Source organism: Trachurus japonicus, unplaced genomic scaffold (assembly GCF_045865225.1).
Source record: "Trachurus japonicus isolate A0001 unplaced genomic scaffold, Traja_1.0 AP029792.1".
Classification (NCBI taxonomy): Eukaryota; Metazoa; Chordata; class Actinopteri; order Carangiformes; family Carangidae; genus Trachurus; species Trachurus japonicus.
Window position 1 is genome coordinate 27,836 of NW_028219925.1, and position 20,136 is coordinate 47,971.

At 41.7% G+C, this 20,136-nt stretch overlaps 1 protein-coding gene across 1 annotated transcript in view; it reads right to left on the bottom strand.

The window, feature by feature from the left end:
• The window catches only part of LOC146960953 (uncharacterized), a gene marked incomplete at its 5' end in the record, with an annotated part of 76,442 nt that overhangs the window by 27,167 nt on the left and 29,139 nt on the right, over positions 1–20,136 (bottom strand). Inside the window, 2 exons of the mRNA XM_085771908.1 lie at positions 15,128–15,301; positions 15,677–15,850. Of these exons, the coding sequence (XP_085628034.1) occupies positions 15,128–15,301; positions 15,677–15,850 (348 nt within the window). The remainder of the gene's footprint in view (positions 1–15,127; positions 15,302–15,676; positions 15,851–20,136) is intronic.

A 20,136-nucleotide genomic window follows, 5' to 3' on the forward strand; every position in this document is an offset into this window, starting at 1 on the left:
CACTTTTCTTAGTCCAAAAAGACACACCAAAAAACATCCAAACACCTCCATACTGCTCGTCTGTAATGTCCCTCTTGTATTGAAGCCGCAACATGAGAAATTGTTCCGAAAAAAGTGAAATAAGTCTATATTTTAAGCTTGTTTGTAGCGGAAGCTCCCAGTGTCTCAGTTCAGTGCTCTGCCTGTGTCTGGCCGGCGCAAATCACGCGAGATTTGGACGAACCAGGAAGAGCAGAGCTGGGAGCTGGGACAATTTCTCATGTTGGGGCTTCAATACAAGAGGGACATTACAGACGAGCTGTGTGGAGGTATTTGGATTAGGGATGTGGAGATTCACCGATTCATATCGGTGGTCCGATATAAACGTGTGCGATGCGACTGCACCGGTAGATTCAGGCTACATCGGACATAATTTATGGTTGAATTTGCGATGCATCTCTTCTAGCCTTCTACATCGGTAAATTCCATGGTTAAATCGATCATTTCATTTTCCGAGGCAACCTGAATGCACCACCGCGGAAGCCGTGCAGCCTCCTGCCCCTGACAGATAACAGCAGCAGCAGCAGCAGCGGCAGCTGTAGTCAGAGCCGCCAAGAAAAGTAAACAGTCCGAGTGAAGCGACGGGTCAATACTCGGCCGACAGCGGCTGTAACTAGGAGGAGGGCCGTGGTAGTGGCTCTGGTTGTAGTGAGCTGGGAAGCGGTGGTAGCCGCGGATGCTAACCGCTAGTTAGCGGTAGCGGTTAGCATCTGGGACAGAGCTAGCAGGGCTAGTAGTATGACTCACCTGAGCTTTGTGAGCACTGGCTGGAGACTATAAAACACAGACTCTTCACACTGAAATGTCCTGTGCACAACCAAACATCTGTGACTGTCTCTTTTAAGTTGTTTTGTGAAGCACTTTGTAAACTTGTGTTTTTAAAGGTGCTATATAAATAAAGTTATTATTATAATATAGCAAAAGACCAAACTGCAGAGGTGCCACCACACAAGACTAGCCCATATGATTAAGCTGGATTTCATTTCTACCATTTATTTCCTCTAACTGTACCTTTCAAATATGATTTATTGGTTTTCCCTGTAAAAAATTAACCAAATATACATCCCTCAAATTGATATAGAGAGTAAAGCAGAATGGTATTGAGGTAATAAACTTGATGTGGGAAGAAACTCTCATATCACAACTGTATCAAACATCATATCGAACCGAATCTCTTTGTAATTAAGTCATATCGTTATCAAATCGCATTTGAATCGCATCGCATCGTGAACAGGAGTGAATCGTATCGCATCGTATCGTCAGGAGCTTCAGTGTATCGTTAATGTATCGTATCAGTGGCAGCGTATCAAGATGCGTATCGAATCGGCCTCAGTGGTGGAGATATACAACCCTAATTTGGATGTTTTTTGGTGTGTCTTTTTGGACGAAGAAAAGTGAGCTCCGTTCGCAACCGTCATATGGACATGCAGTGCTGCACAGAGCCCCGCTGTAACTCAGAGAAGCCACGGAGGACTCTCCCAACCCTTCTCTCTACATGAGAGTCTACATGAGGGTGAGTCAGCGCCGTCGTATAGGGGGGAAAGGTGATGACAATTATAAGGGCCCACAGCCCGCTGGGGCCCGCATACAGCCCCCAGTATCCTCTATGACAAAATTATTATGCATACACTAAACTAATATATACAACTAATATATGCATACACATAATGAATCCGAATTAAAACAAAGCCACAAGTCATACGATATTTTAATTTTAATCATTTCAATAACCCCCCTGACCCCTTCTTAAAAAATGGTTTGGTCCACACAGCGGTTCGTTCTTCCTCCTCGGAAAAAGTGAGCGCGAGCGAACTCCAGCAGGGTTAGGATGGCCCCCAAAAAGCATAAGTCTGGACACCAGAAAAGAGTTGAGAAGGAGGCCAGGAGTTGGAGCAGCAGAGCAGGGGCCCAGGATATCAAAAACTTTTTTACTAAGAATGGTGAGAGTAAAACTGCAGAGGGTGGCTGAATCAATTTGCCTACTTGTTCATTCAATGTTTGTAACATTAGCTTTGGCGGGGCGCAGACTGGAGCCTACGTTAGCTGTCACCTGGCCGTGCCACACTCTGAACAAGTCGCCAGTTCATTAAAAAAAAAAAGAAAAAAGTCGGCAGTTGATTGTAGAGCGACGGTTCCTAGAGTAGCTATAACTAAACGTTACTAATTTGGAGGCTACTACAGTGTGTGTGTTTGTTTCACACTGTCACTGGCACTGACAGTGCGCCCACTCAGAGATTGCATTGAATATGAAAAAATAATAAATAAATAAAAAATAATAAAAAAATATTGAAAAAATATTATGACGCATTCAAGTACCACTCAGTGATTATGAGTATCTGACGAAGGTCAGTTACGTTATCATGATCTGTTCAATGTGGTCTTATAAAATGTGTTATGGCGTGACATTTGAATAGCCTAAATACAAAAAAGTTCAATGTTCAAAGATTTGTTTTTGTTGTTTGTTTTCATAGCAATATAAAATAAAATACACCATAATAGCTGACAACAACAAAGTAAAACATTTGGAATGGTTTAAAAATGGTTTAAATATATATTTGAGTTAAATGCTACATATTTACCTGTAGACTTCTTGAGCCAGGACACTTTGTTTTTTTGCATATCAGTGCTTGATTGTTAAATACAATAAAATACCCACTACCTATTTGTTGAGGGGTTAATTGAAAATGTATTTGCAATCAGAGGTGTAATAGAATAGACAACTTATAATACATAATTTACATAATAATACTGTGACTTGTTAAGTCGTTAATCGTAAAAAAGGAAACAAATTGGATGTATTACACCAGACACCATCAAGAACACTGAAAAACAAGAAAATCGAAGGTGGCAATGAATACGGTAGAGGGGCCCACACCGATATTCTTTCAGGGGGCCCAGAATTCCTAGCAACTGCCCTGGGGTGAGTAGATAATGACTGAAATTTGAATTTTGGGTGAACTATTCCTTTAATATTCATGAGAAGCTGCTGCTGCTTCAACACAGATGCAGTGACTCCACCTCTTCACCTGTCAGCTCCACCTGTGGCTCCATCCATACGAACTCATGTTCAGCAGCCACATTGATCAGCGGTGATTTACTGACGACGCTCAAGTTTTAAAGACAACAAACATGTGAGGCTGAACTCTGTTGTCATTTACTTTACTGCAATGCAATACGGTGTAACACTTTGCCTCGCTATCTTAGAAAATTAGAAAATTTACAAAAGAAAATAATACGTGCCATATCTCGCTCCGGGTTTAACACTCCCACACGTCCACTCTTCCATAGTCTTAACCTCTTGAGGCTCACAGAATTCAACATCCATCAGAATGCAACAATGATTTACCAAGTTATCCATAATCTGAATCCTAAACTGTCTAAATAGACGTCTAAAGCGCACTAGCCAATGTATCACCACCAGGGGGCCGCTGATCTGGAATGGGCTGGATGAGAGCTTGAAATCAGCCAAATCCATCTCAGTCTTCAAGAAAAGGTTAGAGGTGCAACTTCTCAACTCATATATATCATCGTAATCTGGGTATGTCTGTTTGATGTCTATTTTGAGTTACGATCTGTCCTGTGACTGTATGTTATGTTTTCTTTTGTACTATGTATTGTCTCATTGTCTACGTGTATTCTATATGAGTTATGTTTTGTCTTGTATTCTATCATGATTTCAAATATGTATGAATATGTATTACGTTTAGCCTAGAAATCTAGCTGCACCCTAGCAGCAGCAAATATATTTGCTCCATAGGTCGGTCTAGAAATGAGCCATAGGAACTTTTTGAGTCTCGAACACCGGTTGTGTTCACCAATCACAGCGCTCTATCTGTTTAGAGAGTCGTTGGGCGGGCTTAACGCCATGACGACATACATTTTAATTGGCTTGTCAGGTTAACGTCATCCTGCTCTTTGCTCTGATTGGTCGTAGCGCTACCCTATTGTTGCAGAGGCAGTTTGAAAGACAGCCTTCATCCTGCCCCCTGGATTGAGCCGAGGTCTACTGGTCGTTGCCAGCCTAGACATGTTAATGATATAGTCTGGCTTGTCAGGCTATATTACGTTAGAATTTCAAAGGAATTTTAAGTCGAAAGCAACTGGACTCGGTTATTTGTCTAGGAAGACGTTTCACCTCTCATCCAAGAGGCTTCATCAGTTCATGTACGCATCTGACCAGGCTGAGACTGGTCCAACTATCTGGTGATGATGTCACTGGTTCCCTTTTGTGCTCCAAGACATCATCAGCCTTGTGAAATCCCCTCCCAGAGGTTAAATACCTGGGTCTCCACACCAGATAGTTGGACCAGTCTCAGCCTGGTCAGATACTACATGAACTGATGAAGCCTCTTGGATGAGAGTTGAAACTTCTTCCTAGACAAATAACCAAGTCCAGTTGCTTTCGACTTAAAATTCCTTGGAGATATTATGACCTGGACAAATGAGAATATGCACAGGCCTATGTTAGTATTACGTTTCAGGCTCCTGCCATAAGCTTTATATAGCTTCTTGGGAGACCTGGCGCTCCACACAATTGCTTCCTTCCTTGTCTACTGTCTATAAATATCATGTGTGTTGTGTGAAAAATAAATACTGAAATACAACAAACATGTGATGTCGAACTCTGTTGCCATGACAACAAACATATAGAAACATGTTGAAAGAAGCTCAGAGACAAAAACTTGCTGACCAGTGTAACGCCCGCCAATGTAATAATGCCCACAAACGTAATAAACCACAAACGTTATAAAAATATGCAGCTTTTAATGTAATAATCCTGCAAACGTAATAAATTTTCCACAAACGCAATAGCCGCTGCCTACTACAAACGTAATACGCGATTTCCCACAAATGTAATAACTCTTACGTTTGCAGATATTTAATACGTTTGTGGGGAAGTGAAAATCTTCAATTTTAAATGTAATAAAATGTAATAACGCAATGAATAATAGTCGTTGTGTTGGTTGTTGTTTGAGTGTTGTTGTTTATATCTACTAATAATCTCTAATGATCTTCTTATAGCTTCAGACAGAGGTCTCATCTCTGTACTTGTACTTTTGGTGCTGCATTCGACACCATCGACCACAGCATCCTGCTGCAGAGACTAGATCATGAAATTGGGATTAAAGGACCTGCCCTAAAATGGTTTAAGTCATACTTATCTGACAGGTTTCAATTTGTTAATGTTAATAACGACCACTCAGAGTATAGCAGAGTTACATATAGTGTACCGCAGGGTTCAGTCTTAGGGCCAATCCTCTTCATTCTTTACATGCTCCCATTAGGTGGCATCATCCGGAAGCACTCAATCAATTTTCACTGTTATGCGGATGACATGCAACTCTACTTGTCCATGGAGCCAGATGACAGAAGCCGCCTCATCAATCTGCAAGACTGTCTGAAAGACATTAGATCCTGGATGTTCTCTAACTTCTTGCCACTTAATTCAGATAAAACTGAGGTCATTGTGTTTGGACCTAAACATCTCAGGGACACTTTCTCTACTTCATCGTCTGTATAACGTTGTACAAGAAAAAAGGCTACAGAATATACGTTATATTATTGAGTATTTAGTAGTATTATGTGACACAACCTCTGCCATGCTAAGGAATGGCTTCTCTGCAATACATTCTATTGGTGGTGGGGGGGGGGGGTTCCGATGAGCAGGAAAAGTGGGTGTGGCTGTTTTTTTCCACCAACGAGTGTTTTGGCTGAAAAACTAATGTTTGCGATCAACTCAGAATCATGAAAAACCTCTAGTTTGACCCCTCACAAGATATTTAAGGCCAAATTTAACATCACGGAATTTTCGCAAAATCTGCACGGGTACCCCAACTTTGAGTAGTTTTTTAGGGGGTTTCCCACTGGAGTTGAATTTCAACATTTTATTACATGATATTACACACCTTCCTAAACACAATGGTGAAGAAATGTATTGGTAATGATTTACTTCCCAGATTTTCATAGGTTTCCAATGGGGAATAATGTGGGAAAAGACCCCTAAAGACCCCTAAAGGTCAGCCACCAAAGTGGTTCCACGTCTGAAATTAAACCTTGGGGTATGTAGATGAAATGCTGAAAGTTTCATGCTTTAGTCATTAAAACGCACAATTCCTTCCATATATGAGCTTATCTACCCCACTATTTACACTCTAAAAAGTGTGACTGGGCTAAATTAATATTTATAAAATAAAAACTAGTAACCTATACATGAAAAAAATGACTTTGTGCAGTTTGGTATATTATTATGTTGATTTAATCAAATTTGAACTATTTATCAATTGCATTTTACTCATTTTTGTTTGAATAATATCAGCTCAAAATCACTGAGTAAGATTTAATTATATTTTATCAGTAAAGTCAACAAAGTCGAAAAATTAATAAATTCTACTCAATGGGAACTCTTTGGTGTTAATCGCCGTAGCTACACTTCCGCCTGAGGCACCACACCAACAAGTCTGCCACAGCCAACACCGTCTTGTCATCTGCTCAAGGTAAGAAGCTTCAATAAATACACTTTATTACTACGTTGCTCCAGCAGTTGAACACTGTTTTGCATTACCGCAAGTTATCTAACAAGTTTAACAGCATTGTATTAAGTTTAATATCGCGATTCAAAATCGGCGCTTCACCCCTCCCCCGCTTTTACCCCCTAAAGACGCTAACGGTCGAGCGAGAAGGCACACGTTTTTTGAGGAGTGAGTAAATAAGAGTTTATTTATTGCACCCTGTGTCGGTTGTACTGTAGCCTACTGTACTGGGGTGGGGGGTATCGGTAGCTGCGACACGTGTAAACACTGCAGCATTTTTTCAGTCTTTCTTTCTATTTAATCACTTTGTCTGGCATTATGTTTACAGGGCGTCATGCTCTGATATTTTTTGATAGAGGCTTGTGTGTTACATCCGCACCAAATTACCCAGTCGCAAAATGTTTTTTCCTACTATGGCCATGCCAAGACTCGCCTTTTAAATGTATTTTATAAATTTTTTTATTGGCACGAAAAATTCTGGTCACAAAATTATATTATTATCCTGTTATCATGTGAATAGGTGATGACCGTGTGGCAGTCTATCACAAGCAGACATAAAAACAAACATGTTGTTTTTTATCCCCCTCCAGGGCCTGAGGAACAGAAAACATATGTTATGATTGCCATCCAAATAATTATGGACCTTACTGTACATAGAAAAGTAAGTGTAAACTTTTATTACTCGTTTAGTTTATTTTCATGTATCACCCCCTCTGAGTCTGTGCTTAACTCTTTCACTGCCAAAGACGAGTTATCTCGTCTTAGCGAATCCAAGCGTAGTCTGCCAAAGACGAGATAACTCGTCTTAGCGTTTTTTTAATGGCAACGCCATGCTGAATGTCTTGCCCTACTCCTCTGTGAAGATCAGACTTGTATCATCAAAATAAAGTGCAGAAAAACACATTTGGATTGAGAGATGTAAAAAATATAGCGTATTCCCCCCCCCCTCACGGAGCGGTGCGGGTGTCTGACTGCAGCGGCGCCGCTCCGTGACACTCTGGCCGCCGGTGAGAGCTTAGGGGGCGGCGGCGGGGCTCATGGCGGCTCGGCAGCTCGTCGAAGCTCCGTGCAGCTCCGTGATACAAAGCACAAACGTTAGTAACAACAACCCCGTCGATCGCTCGTCGTTAGTCGTCAAGAGCGTTTGGAAAGTCGCCAGATTTTGCGAGAAATCACTCGGATAGCAGCTTGAAAACCCCGCGATCTACAGTAGTGTGGATGAGGAACGGACGGCGCCGGCGAACGTGACGAGAGGTAAACGTGGTGGGAGTGTCTGTACTCTGTTGTGAGCGCACATGTCTGTGGCTGTGAGTTCAGGGGGCGTCAGCCAGAGCTGTCGGCTGTGTGTGTGTAGATGTGTGTGAGACAGAGAGAGTGAGTGAGACCGCTGCCTGCTGACCAGAGGAAGCTGGATCTGATCTAAAGCGCCGTGTTTCGGCTACAAAAACCTGTCGAACTGATCCGCGCGCGCGCGCGCGCGCACACACACACACACACAGACACACACGCACGCACACACACACACACACACACACGTATGCACACACGTATGCACACGCACACGTCACGTACGCACACACACTAAAAAAAAGGAAAGAAAAAGTTGTAACTCAAAGAAAAGAAAGAAAAAAGGCTGCAGTAGTGTGTGTCAGTAGCTAAATATTTTGTCTTTTGTCATCAAAAGTCATTTGTCAGTGTTGATTTAGTTGTTGTTTACAAGAGAACAACTGTACAGATGTTGAGGCGTCACTAAAGCAAAATATAAAGGAGCCAATTGTACTGGTTCACCTGAAAATGACAGCCGACACAAAAACCTCTTTTTCTCAAGATTTTGGTGCCAAAATGGCATTTTGGGCTAAACTAACCTATATTCAACCGTCAATTTCACAAGACTGGAACAAGATAGAAACAAACAGGTTTTTTTGCTGGAAACTAGAGACCCTCTTCTTTCCTTTGATGGGTTGAATGTGTATGTAGTAACAGTACATAATATTATGGTGGGTCTACGGAAATCAGTCAAAAAGCTGGAAAATGCCTGGCAAGCTGGAGGAAGCTGCTGTGAGAATGGCTGGCAGTCAAAGAGAATATCAATTTATCCAAATGACTTAAAGCTATGCATTTCTTAGATGCACGCATAATCAGCAATTCAAGACCACTGTAGGCTATGTATTGCAATTGTGATTTGTCAACTATTTGATATAAAATAAGTTATCGTCATCTCATATGTCATGTTTTTGGGTATTTTCAAGATCAAAAATGGTTTACAGGCTACATCATTTGTCGTTCATATTCAGGATGAGTTTCACAGAATCACATGTCCAAGCTGGATGAATACTCTCTTCTGAACCTCCACCATTCAAAGGGCGGGATCATGGGACTGAGGTGGCAGACTATCCTACTGAAGGTATTGTAACTTTGACCATATATTTTTTAAATTTATATTTATATTAAATCTACAGGAGGACATGTTAGCCTGTGACTGTATGCATAACTTTTTAATTTCAGACATTTGTATGTTATTTCAGGCTCCTACCATCAACATAACCAGAGACATTGTTATTGTCCGATGTTGTACCCTGGGGATTCAGCTCCTTAAAGAGTATGATGTAAGTTGAAAATACATTTTAATATGTAAAGAAGTCTGTCTCTGTCTCTCTGCTGTACAGTCTAAAATACAAAATGTTCTTGTTATTATACGTAGGATGAAGACAGTGTGGCAAGCGATGAAAATCAACAGCATCCAAACTAATCTGTCAGAAGACCTGAGGACATCGGAACAAAGGTCCTAACAGCTCTGGGTAACTTTCCAAAGGCTTGTGCCATGCTCATTGGCTTGACACATAGTGAATCTTGCCTATCCCAAGGAGCTCAGGTACACTTCTGAAGCCTTTCAGAAACACAGTCCACTTTCACATAGGCAGACATACAAGTGGTTGTTGTTCTCCAGAAATATTTTATCACTCTGCTTGCAGGCCTCATAGCTCCAGAAAATTTGGAAATATACATATACGTCTGTTTTATCTGATGTAGTTGTTGATGTTTCAAAGATTGTGGATGGTCTGTATGTAATTGTTAAGTCACTGTCAAATGGTTTACTTCAATGCTTTGCCTGAGTTTCAGTGCTGCAGTTCTAGTTTGTCATAGTCATTTGAGGGGAGGGTTATAATTTTAAGGACTCAATATTGGCATAACTTGTTGCTGTGTTGCATGGGATGTTAATGGAGGAATTTGGTTTGGACATAATGATTTGGGTGCCACTTTAGTTAATGAAGAACCAAGCAAAAGTACATGACCTTTATCCCAGACTTGAGCCAGTCAGCACAGGGATGTTTTGATTTCTTTTAATTGTTAAAAAACATATTTGCCTTTTTTATAATTTCAGCTTTTATTTAAACATTTTGAAGGCTTTTGCAGTTTAAAAAAACGTACCGTGAATCACACCCAAAAGTCCTTCTGTGCATGCAACAGCAACAAGTTATGGGCAGAGGTCAAAGGTCATTCTGCACTTTATATTTACATTTATAGATCTCTCTGATCTTTCCTTGTGAACATGAGACCACTTGAGAATTAGCTTTGATCAAAATACATAATAATTGTCAGCATACATATCCTTATTGTATACATTATGTCTGTTTTTCTATACTGCCTTCCTCTCTATGTCTTTGTATTTTTGCATTTTACCAAAAAGAAATCTTTTTGAAAAATTGTAAAATGTGTATGTAAACAAAGCTGCATAAATAAATGTTTACCTGCTGTTTTCCTACATGGTAATTTGTTAACCGACTTTCAGTAAATTCTTGCAACAAGAAGACATGGTATTGAGTAGATTCAACATAAATAAATTATGGCAACAAAGTGACAATTAATAACATTAAATAGATTTTAAGTCATGTGGTACCAATTATAAGTTGATATAACTTATTTCATTTATTTAATCCAAATCATTCTTAACCAAATATTTAGAAAGATAGCTTCAATTTCATACATAAAATTAGTGAATATAAAGCATTATCATCCACATATTTAGTAAATCTAAATCAATTCCACCTAATTAATTAGTAAATCTAAATCACTTTATCACAGATATTTGGTAAATCTAACTTAATTTTCTTCAGATACCTAGTAAATATTTATTCAATAGTTTTGTTTAAATGTACTTAATTAAATCAATAGTTTTTAATCAAAGTTGAAGTAATTAAATTCTATTCAATTATATTAATTGTCACTTTGTTGCCTTAATTTTTTTAAGTAGACAATGGTCAAACTTTTTTGAGTGTAGTTAGGCCTGGTTCAGGTAGCTCTGAACCATTTTATAGCTACGCTGCTATCCACCACTTTCCGGAGAATGGCGCTGGGTGTCGCCATGACACTCCATGGAAAGATTATCTGGGCTAACCGTTAGCTGTTAGCCGTTAGCAGTGTCTTAAATAACTCAATAAATGGCCCATGAAAAAAATATTTTCTCCAGCGGATATCCTAGTTCCAACATGTCTGAGCTAACTGGAGTAGTTTCATGTCGTGTCCGACAACGGGAGGTTTTTAACAGCTGACGTCCTGATGTTAGCTTAGCTGCTGCTGTTAGCTGTCAGCAGCAGCAAAGCTAACAACTACGATAACCATGACTAATTACAAAAATGTGCACACAGAAATAGTAATGTTTGTTCAATAATTCGTTTTATAGACTTAACAAACATCAGACTTAGTCAAAACGGTTTTGGCAGCCCGGAGCCCCCACATTTGGTGCCTACACCAGTGGCTAATGCTACTAGTTAGCCGCTAACGCTACCAGTTAGCCGCTCGCTAGAATGCTACTACGGAGTGAAACGGAAGTTGAAAACCAACTTCCGTTGTGGTGTGACGCAATGGATCATGGGAAAATAAAGTGGTGGATAGGCTTAGACTGCTGGGGACACATCTGGTTACACAGAGCCCTCTCCTTTCCCCTCCTCTCCTCTCCTCTCCTCTCCTCTCCTCTCCTCTCCCCTTCTCTCCTCTCCTCAGTATATTTTTGAACTGTCACTTTCTGTTGTACTTTGTAGTTTGGCCTTGGTGTCTCACGCTCTCTCTGTGTTTCTGCAGATCCACCGGAGCTCCATCTCTCTGCACCAGCCGCCGCCTGCATCACCCCCCTTCCCACCCTTTCTCCTGCTGTTAGACCGGCCTCCCCTCCCTTCCCATGGACCAGTCTACCACCCAGTCCTCCCATCGAGCTGGCCAGCTGGGATGTACACTAGGGTGTATAGCCTATATTAAAGATGGAATTGACCCTTCGCCAACTCCTCCCACAAACGGCTATTGTCCAATCCTACGTTAGCAACCGTAACTATAGGCCTGGCAAGCTTTCGGCAGTGAGTCATTATGTTTGCTTTTGTGGACACATTTTGAGACTAGGACGAAAAACATTTGTTTGTAGAGAAGGATGTTGTTGCTGCTGCTGCTACTACGGCGGCGGCGGCGGCGGCGGCAGCAGCAATATAGAGATGTTCAGATACGAGCAGACTTTTTTTCGACTTGAGCAAGTGTAAATACGGGGATAACCATATGTTCACATCCGAAATGACAGCTGTACTTTTAGGGCTTTTACCTGGGCTTTTAGGCGAGGGATCCTCCAGGCAGGGACTGCTTTCACTGACTGATACAGCGGTAGGAGAAAAAAAACAGCAGCCAAAGCTGTATGTGCGCGAGTCACGTCACTGAAAACTCTGAATGATCTTTGTGACTTCTTCTCTCTATTATCTCAGAACAGTTTATCCAGAAATGTTCTGATATTTCCTTTGAAATCGATACCAAATACTGCCAGGAGCATGGCTGGGAGTGAAAGCTTGCCCGGCGTAGCAACAGTAACCAAGGCGGCGGGGCTTACGCAAAGGGTCAATTGTATTCATTCTGAATCACATAAGAACCCCAAAAAGCGGAACGTCTGTGTGCTTATACTTCACCTGTAAGGACGGTGCCCTATTTAAAAAATAAATTAAGAAAATAAAGGACGCGCTATATAGTTACGCTCTCCACCTGGCTCACCTGAGCTGTCAAAGTAGCTCTGTTGTCCCCCATTTTAGCCCAAAAAAATCACAACCACTTTCATAATGTCATGCGTGTGTGTTTTATTGTTATTTCTATGAAAATCGTTGCCAACACACCGCTATGGACGCCATCTGGTCAGAGGAGCACAGAAAGGAGAAAATATGCAGGATATTTACCTTATGTTTCATTTTTTAAACAGCTTGGGACTAATTGTAATGACAAATGACTTGTAGCTTGTTACAGGGAGAGTGAAGGCTCCTGGCTGAAAACCAAACCTGCTGATCAGAGGCTCAGACCTGGTGTCAATCTCCTCTCGTCTCAGTGGCACCGTGAGTCCGCGGCTCAAACGCGCCCCGTAAACTGTAATCTCTTGTTTGACATGATGTAATATAAAATAAACACAAAGTCTCGGCATCCGAAGGAGGCGATACATGAAAGGGGAGCAGACCGTGGTGGTTTTCATTCACACACTCCGACCTCGCTTGTTGCATCTTTAGAAAAAAGACTTACAAACATGGACCAAAACGGCTCCATAATACGCACAAAAATCCAAAAGAAACGAAAATTAACTAAAAAAATTAACTAAACTGCATCAAGTGGTTGTTGTATGCCTGTGTGCGTCTGGCAAGCTAAACGCACAGAAGCATGCGTAAAACTATCCAGGCTATCTATTTAAAACACATACCTACTTGCAAACTGAACCACTGTAGGGGGTCTTGGGGCACATTATTATTATTATTATTATTATATTGTTGCTGTACGGAGTCAAATACGATGAAGAGCCAGTCGCTCGAAACGTTGTCTTTTATTTATATAATATTGTTCTACTTCGGGAGAAGGCAGTGTTGAGTTCTCTTTCTGCCTCATAACTATATGGACAGTGCCATGGATTTATCGGTAAAGAGTGAACTGCTGATATTTTGTCTTAGTAGTGCTGAAATATGATCAAGCGCGCTGTCCGCTGAAATTAAAGCAGTACTAAAGAACTTTCAGTTTTGGTTGAGTTTGGCGGCGCCTGTGGACCAAAGCGGTAGTGTTTTGCCTGAAGGAAGACTCCATTTCCCATGAGCACTAGCGTGAAGCCCTGTAAATATCCTGCATTAAAATTAACAGAAGACATCAAAACTAAGTTTCTGTTTCCAGTGGATCATTTCAAAGTGAAAACACAAACATAATCCATTGCTAAAGTGCAGTTTTGCCTGTTCCCTCCTTGTTGTGACTCGCAAAAGTGAAAGTGAAAGTAAAGTGAGAGCCGGGTTCCTACCATGCTCCTCAAAGCTGCTTAGTGCCAGAGAAAGAGATACAGACCATAATGATACAGACCCCCTCAGACCACGACAGAGGTGTCATTCAACTTGTTGTAAGTCGATGTATCATCACAAAAGTTATGAAAATATTTTATGAAGGTTGAAAAGTTACTTAGTGCTGGTTTAATGAATGACAGCGTGTCACTGCCAGAGAGAGAGGGGGGGGGGGGGGGATGCCTCTTCTTTTTTTCCAGCAGCTTTCCTGCTTGTGTAGATTTTTGTTATGACACGCGCCGTCCCTGCAGATTGGCAGCTGACATGAGAACCTAATGCATATGGTTTACTATTGCGCATTTCCTTTTGCTTCTATAATAAACATTTGCTTAGGATTGATTGTGATAGGTACAAGGTGGAGGGTGGGCGTTCCATGATCCTATCATGGCTGATACTGACAGAGGACACAGATTGTGATTGACAGAGGGAGATAGCCTGGTTTAAAGAAAAAAATGGTTTGATTGATTGCTCATTTGTAAACACAACACTTATCAGTCTAAATAGGCATCTAAAGGTTTATTAATTTAATTCAATTTTCCTGCAGACAGCGGAGAGAGAGAGAGAGAGAGAGAGAGAACTGCTGCGTGCGGGGTGGGCTCTCCGTGATCGTGGAGCGGAGAGTCAGCAGCTGGATTTCGCACAGTGAGTAGGCTATTAGTAGATATAAACAACAACAATCAAACAACAACCAACACAACGACTATTATTCATTGTGTCATTACATTTTATTACATTTAAAATTGAAGATTTTCACTTCCCCACAAACGTAATAAATCTCCGCAAACGTAGTAGTTATTACATTTGTGGGAAATCGCGTCTTACGTTTGTAGTAGGCAGCGGCTATTACGTTTGTGGAAAATTTTACGTTTGCAGGATTATTACATTAAAAGCTGCATATTTTTATAACCTTTGTGGTTTATTACATTTGTGGGCATTATTACATTGGTGGGCGTTACAGACCAGCACACACACACCTGCTTATTATGGGATGTTGGCTTTGAATGTTTCACTACAAACACCACAGAGCCTCAGGAAAAAGGAGGAGCCACCAGCTATTGATTATAGATCAGTTATTGTCTGACACATTACATGTGTTTCTGTAGTTGACTGGACTAAAAGCAGAGAAGAAGAAAACAGCCGTCACCATGACGACCCTCAGTGTGGATCAGTATAACATCAGCCTCATGTCTGCAGCTCAGTGTCAACACAACTTTCACATCACATTCGTCTGACCTCAGAGTCTCCAGTCTACAGTCTGGACTCTCCAGAAAACCACTCAGATCCTTCAGGTCTGAATCCTGCAGGTCGTTTCCACTCAGGTCCAGTTCTCTCAGGTGGGAGGGGTTGGACTTCAGAGCTGAGCCCAGAGAAGAACAGCTGATCTCTGACAAACTGCAGTGGTCCAATCTGAATAAAGAATAAAAGAAGAATTTGTTTTTTGTCTCTGAACCTTTTTTCACATTAAAACTCTTAAGTCAATGAACACAACATCACATCAGGCTGTGTGGACTGTACCCCACACACACACACACACACACACACACACACACACACACACACACACACACTCGAAGTGATTTGATTGTTGATGACTATGGAGTGAAGTGAAGAGTCATTGTCAGTGTGAGAGAAGAACAAGTGGAAAAATGAGACAACAACTATTTCAAACGTCCTTCATTCATGACATAAAAGTCAATGATTCAAGTTCTGAGTGAAGATCAATCAGGTTCAGTTGTGGATCAAAGATCTAAGATCTACAACAGTAACAGTCAGTGCACTGACCTCAGAGTCTCCAGTCTACAGTCTGGACTCTCCAGAAAACCACTCAGATCCTTCAGGTCTGAATCCTGCAGGTTGTTGATGCTCATGTCCAGGTGTCTCAGGTGGGAGGGGTTGGACTTCAGAGCTGAGCCCAGAGATGAACAGCTGATCTCTGACAACCAGCAGTTCTCCAATCTGAATAAAGAAAAAAAGTAGAAGTGTTTTTTTTTTTTGTTTTTTTTTACAGTGCTGAACCTTTTTTTCACTTCTGTCGCCACATTTCCAAAACTCTTAAGTCAGTGAACACAACATCACATCACTCTGTGTTGACTGAACAATCAACATGTTTCTTGTTCTTTTGACACAAATTTCAAACATATAAAAATGTTTAAGCTCAACAAATATGGTGGTATTTTTGTCTCATATACATCTGTAAATGCACAGAGGGTGATCTACAAAATGTACCTTGGATCATCTTCTTGAATCACACTTCACAAACAGAATTTTTAGTTTTACAAATGGCTTTTTTGTTTTTACAAATGGAAAATTACATATTTACAAATACCCAATATATTTACAAATTCACATGTATTTGTAAAAACCAAAATACAAGTTACGAATTAGAAATGTGTATTTGTGGATAACACGTGTGCAAACCAAGGAACATTTGTAGATCACCCTCTGTGCATTTACAGATATACGTATATGAGACAAAAATACCCCCATAAACAAAGACCAAACAACAGATTTGAACAGCTCCATGTTGAGTTTCTTTCACTGTTTGTCAGAACAGAAAACCTCTGGTTGTAAACTGAAGCTGAAGTGAACAGCAGTTCACACTGGGACTGAAACACACTGATGAGTTTGTCTTTCCATTGTTGTTGACAAACTCTGATTGAAGTTGTGTAACAGATCAATCAGCTGCTTCATCCAGGAAACATCCTCAGGTGTTGAGACTCTTTAGTCACATGACCAATAGGAAGATGAAGGAGAGGAAGACGAGCAGCAGGACGATGAGGAAGATGTGAGGTGTGATGTGGATCAGAACATGTGGTCTAGAGCAGAAGAGCTGCACATTAACACAGACTTTGATTTTTCTTCACTGTATTTTCACACAAAGGTGAACAGCTGCTATGATGCAGATTGTTCTGTTTCTTTGTAAATAAAGTTTTTACAGCAGAAATTCAGTCACTTCCTGTCTTCTTGTTTCATAAAGTGTTTGTTCAGTAAAGCTGCTCTGAGATGGCTCGTTCACTTTTTGAACTGAACGTTTCAAAAAAGAAACAAATTCATTTATTTCATTTTCATCCGTTTGGTGTTGAAAGAGTTAAACCAGTTGATAGTGATGATGAGAAGCTGTTCTGGTGGATCTTCATCATGTGGCCTTCTACACATCATCCACATGTCAGCACAGATTCATCAGCTGCTGCTGACCTCAGCTCAGTCTGTCCATGTACAATCAATATCTGATCAACACCTGTTGGCCTCGGTCTGATCCTGACAGCTGGTTCTGGTTCTGGTTCTGGTTCTGTGGACCATGAATCCCTCATCAGATCCTTCATCCTCGCTCTCTGTTCAGTCTCTGTGACTCTCTGACTCACGACGTAAACAAACGAAGCGACAGTGGACTGTGGCGTCTCCAGGAGGAAGAACTGGTCCCTGTTCTGGTTCTGGTTCTGTTGGGACCTGGAGGAGGACGAGTGCTGGGCCTCAGTCCACCACCGGAGCTACTGAGACCTGCAGAAACAACCAGGTGACCTTCAGCTAACGTCCAGAGCCTCCTGCACCAACACCTGACAGGTGTTCAGCTGACCTCACTGATGATGGAGAAGAACGAGTGTGATCTTCACTGAGACGCTGCAGCACAAACACATTGAAAGGACCCGGATCCACAGCCGATCCACATCAGACCAGATGCTGCTGAAGGCCGAGCTTCAGGCTCCTGTCAGGTAGACGGAGAGCTGCTGTGTCCCAGCTGCTTCCTGCTGTCCACACTGACTGTGAAGTGGTCTCTTCCTCACAGCTCCACTGGCAGAGAGCAGCTGAGGAGCTGAAGCTGGATGGAGCTTCAGCTCCAGAGGCTGTGGACACAGTCACAGTGGCTCAGGAGACACTGTCCACTGTCTGAAGCTGACCTCTGACCCCTCACTGACACTGGAGTCATGTGACCAGAGGCTGCTTCACACACACTGTGGACAGGAAGTAAACTCCTTTAATGTCATGTGACCATGAGCTGAAGCTTCCTTCCTGTGGAGCCCAGTGTTGATGTTCATGAGCCTCAGTGTCTCCACAGTGGGATCATCAAACCAACACTGTTCTCTGAGCTACAGGACTTTAACCTGACCTCTCACACTGGGAAGCTGCTTTGACCTTTGACCTTTGACCCTGAACCAAGCAAAGAGGGAAAACTCAGATCTACATCACATCTGCTCAGCTTCAGCTACAGTGGCTGATCCAGCTGTTCTGTTAGCAGCTTCATCTGAGAGCAGCTCATCATCATCATCATCATCATCATCATCATCATCATCATCATCATCATCATCATCATCATCATCATCATCATCATCATCATCATCATCATCATCATCACACTGACCTCTGAGTGACCTCTGACCCTTCACCTTCTACCAGCTGCAGTAACATGGAGTCACAGTCAGTTGCTGCTTCAAACTGAACTTCACACATTTGACAGGTCCAGTCAGTGAACTCACCTCAGAGTCTCCAGTCTACAGTTTGGACTCTCCAGTCCAGCGCACAGAACCTTTACTGCTGAATCACTCAGGTTTTTGTTACTCAGGTCCAGTTCTGTCAGGTGGGAGGGGTTGGACTTAAGAGCTGAGGCCACGACTTCACAGTGACTCTCTGAGAGAAAACAATCATAAAGTCTGTGAAGAGAGAAAATATGAAATGTGTCAGAATGAAATGAGATGAAAGCTGCAGTAAAAACACAGTTGAGTTCTGTCTGTTACTCTTTGTAATCTATGTTGACATGTACTGCTGTTATGGCTCGTGCTGCTGACCTTTTTGGCCAGGTCACCCTTGCGAAAGAGATCCTGATCTCAATGGACTTTTATCTGGTTAAATAAAGGTTGTATGAAAAAAACAGCTCTGCAGCCAGACACTCTTGGGTTGAGCTGCAGCTCCACAGCTGTCAGAGGAGCCTCTGCTTCAGCCTGGTGTTTGGCTGCACGCTGTATACGAACAGTTCAACATTGTAATGCTGCTTGGCTGTAGAACCGTGACTATTTTATAACAGCAAAAAAACCAAAAACAACTACGTTCGTGGCAAGGTGAAGAGGGCTCAGGCGGGGATTGAACCCACACCTCCCAGGTAAGAGTCATGTGCGCTTGCCAGTCACCCAAAGGGACATCCCAGGTGTCAATTGGGTATGGCAAGGTATGGCAGCTGCCACACCTTGGTTCCAGGGGGAAATGTAAATGCTCGTTTTTTTTTGTTTTTTTTTAATAGATTTATGGAATTACTCCGTGTCAATTTTTTTTAAATATTATTATATTATTTAATACATATAAATTAACTACAAATGAAAATCAGAACAACACAATCAATTTCTCTAGGTATCTTTCCCAACACTTGTATCCCCCCTCCATATCTTGAAATGTGGTATCTCCCAGCCCCCCCTGACGAGACGACGGAGGTCAGAGCTGGGTCATTATTGTTATTAGCGCGATTTCTTTTGTTGAGCTAATTGATGTAAAATGAAAAGGAGGCAGTAAACTTTAGAATCATTTTTCATCAAAAAAAGGCAGGTGATGGGTCCAATGTACCTCTTATAAATCTGTTTAAGGGAAATATGATTTCTCTCTCTCTTCTTTTCCCTCCCTCTCCTCTTTGCATTTGGACTTAACAGTTTTAAGTTTACCTGGTATGTTCACGTGATATTGTTGCAATTACATAGTGAATGAAGTGAACAGAATGAGTGAAATTGCGTTTGTCAGAAAGGCTATTAGCCTACTGCTCTCTAACCCTGCAGCTTGTTATCCATGGTGCTGAAAACGGATGCGTAAAGGCGCACAGGGGCGTCATGCAACCCAAAATGGATGGGGTATGGATATTGGTTGATACTGTAGTTAAGTCATGTGACTAGTAACCTTGCCATACCTTAGCTTTGGCTGAATTGACGCCACTGTCCCCTTGGCCAAGTAGCCAGGGCGCATGATCAATTGGAGGCATAGTGACAGGACCCTCAACTGTCACACGTTGATCATCCTCCGGGCACAAGCCGAGTCACAGACACTCAATAGAGTGTTTTAGCACTAAGTTTGTCCGCTTTCGCGTACCGTATTCAAAGATGGCGATGCAACATGACAGCCTCTGGTGGGTGCACCGGCCACCTTGCACACAACTCATTTTGAGCTACGAGACAAATCTTTCATTTGTATGCAGTTGTAATTAGACTTCAGCAAGGGCGTCAGTTTACTTTGAAAAGTGGTGGGGACAATGATCATTATGTAGCGTACCC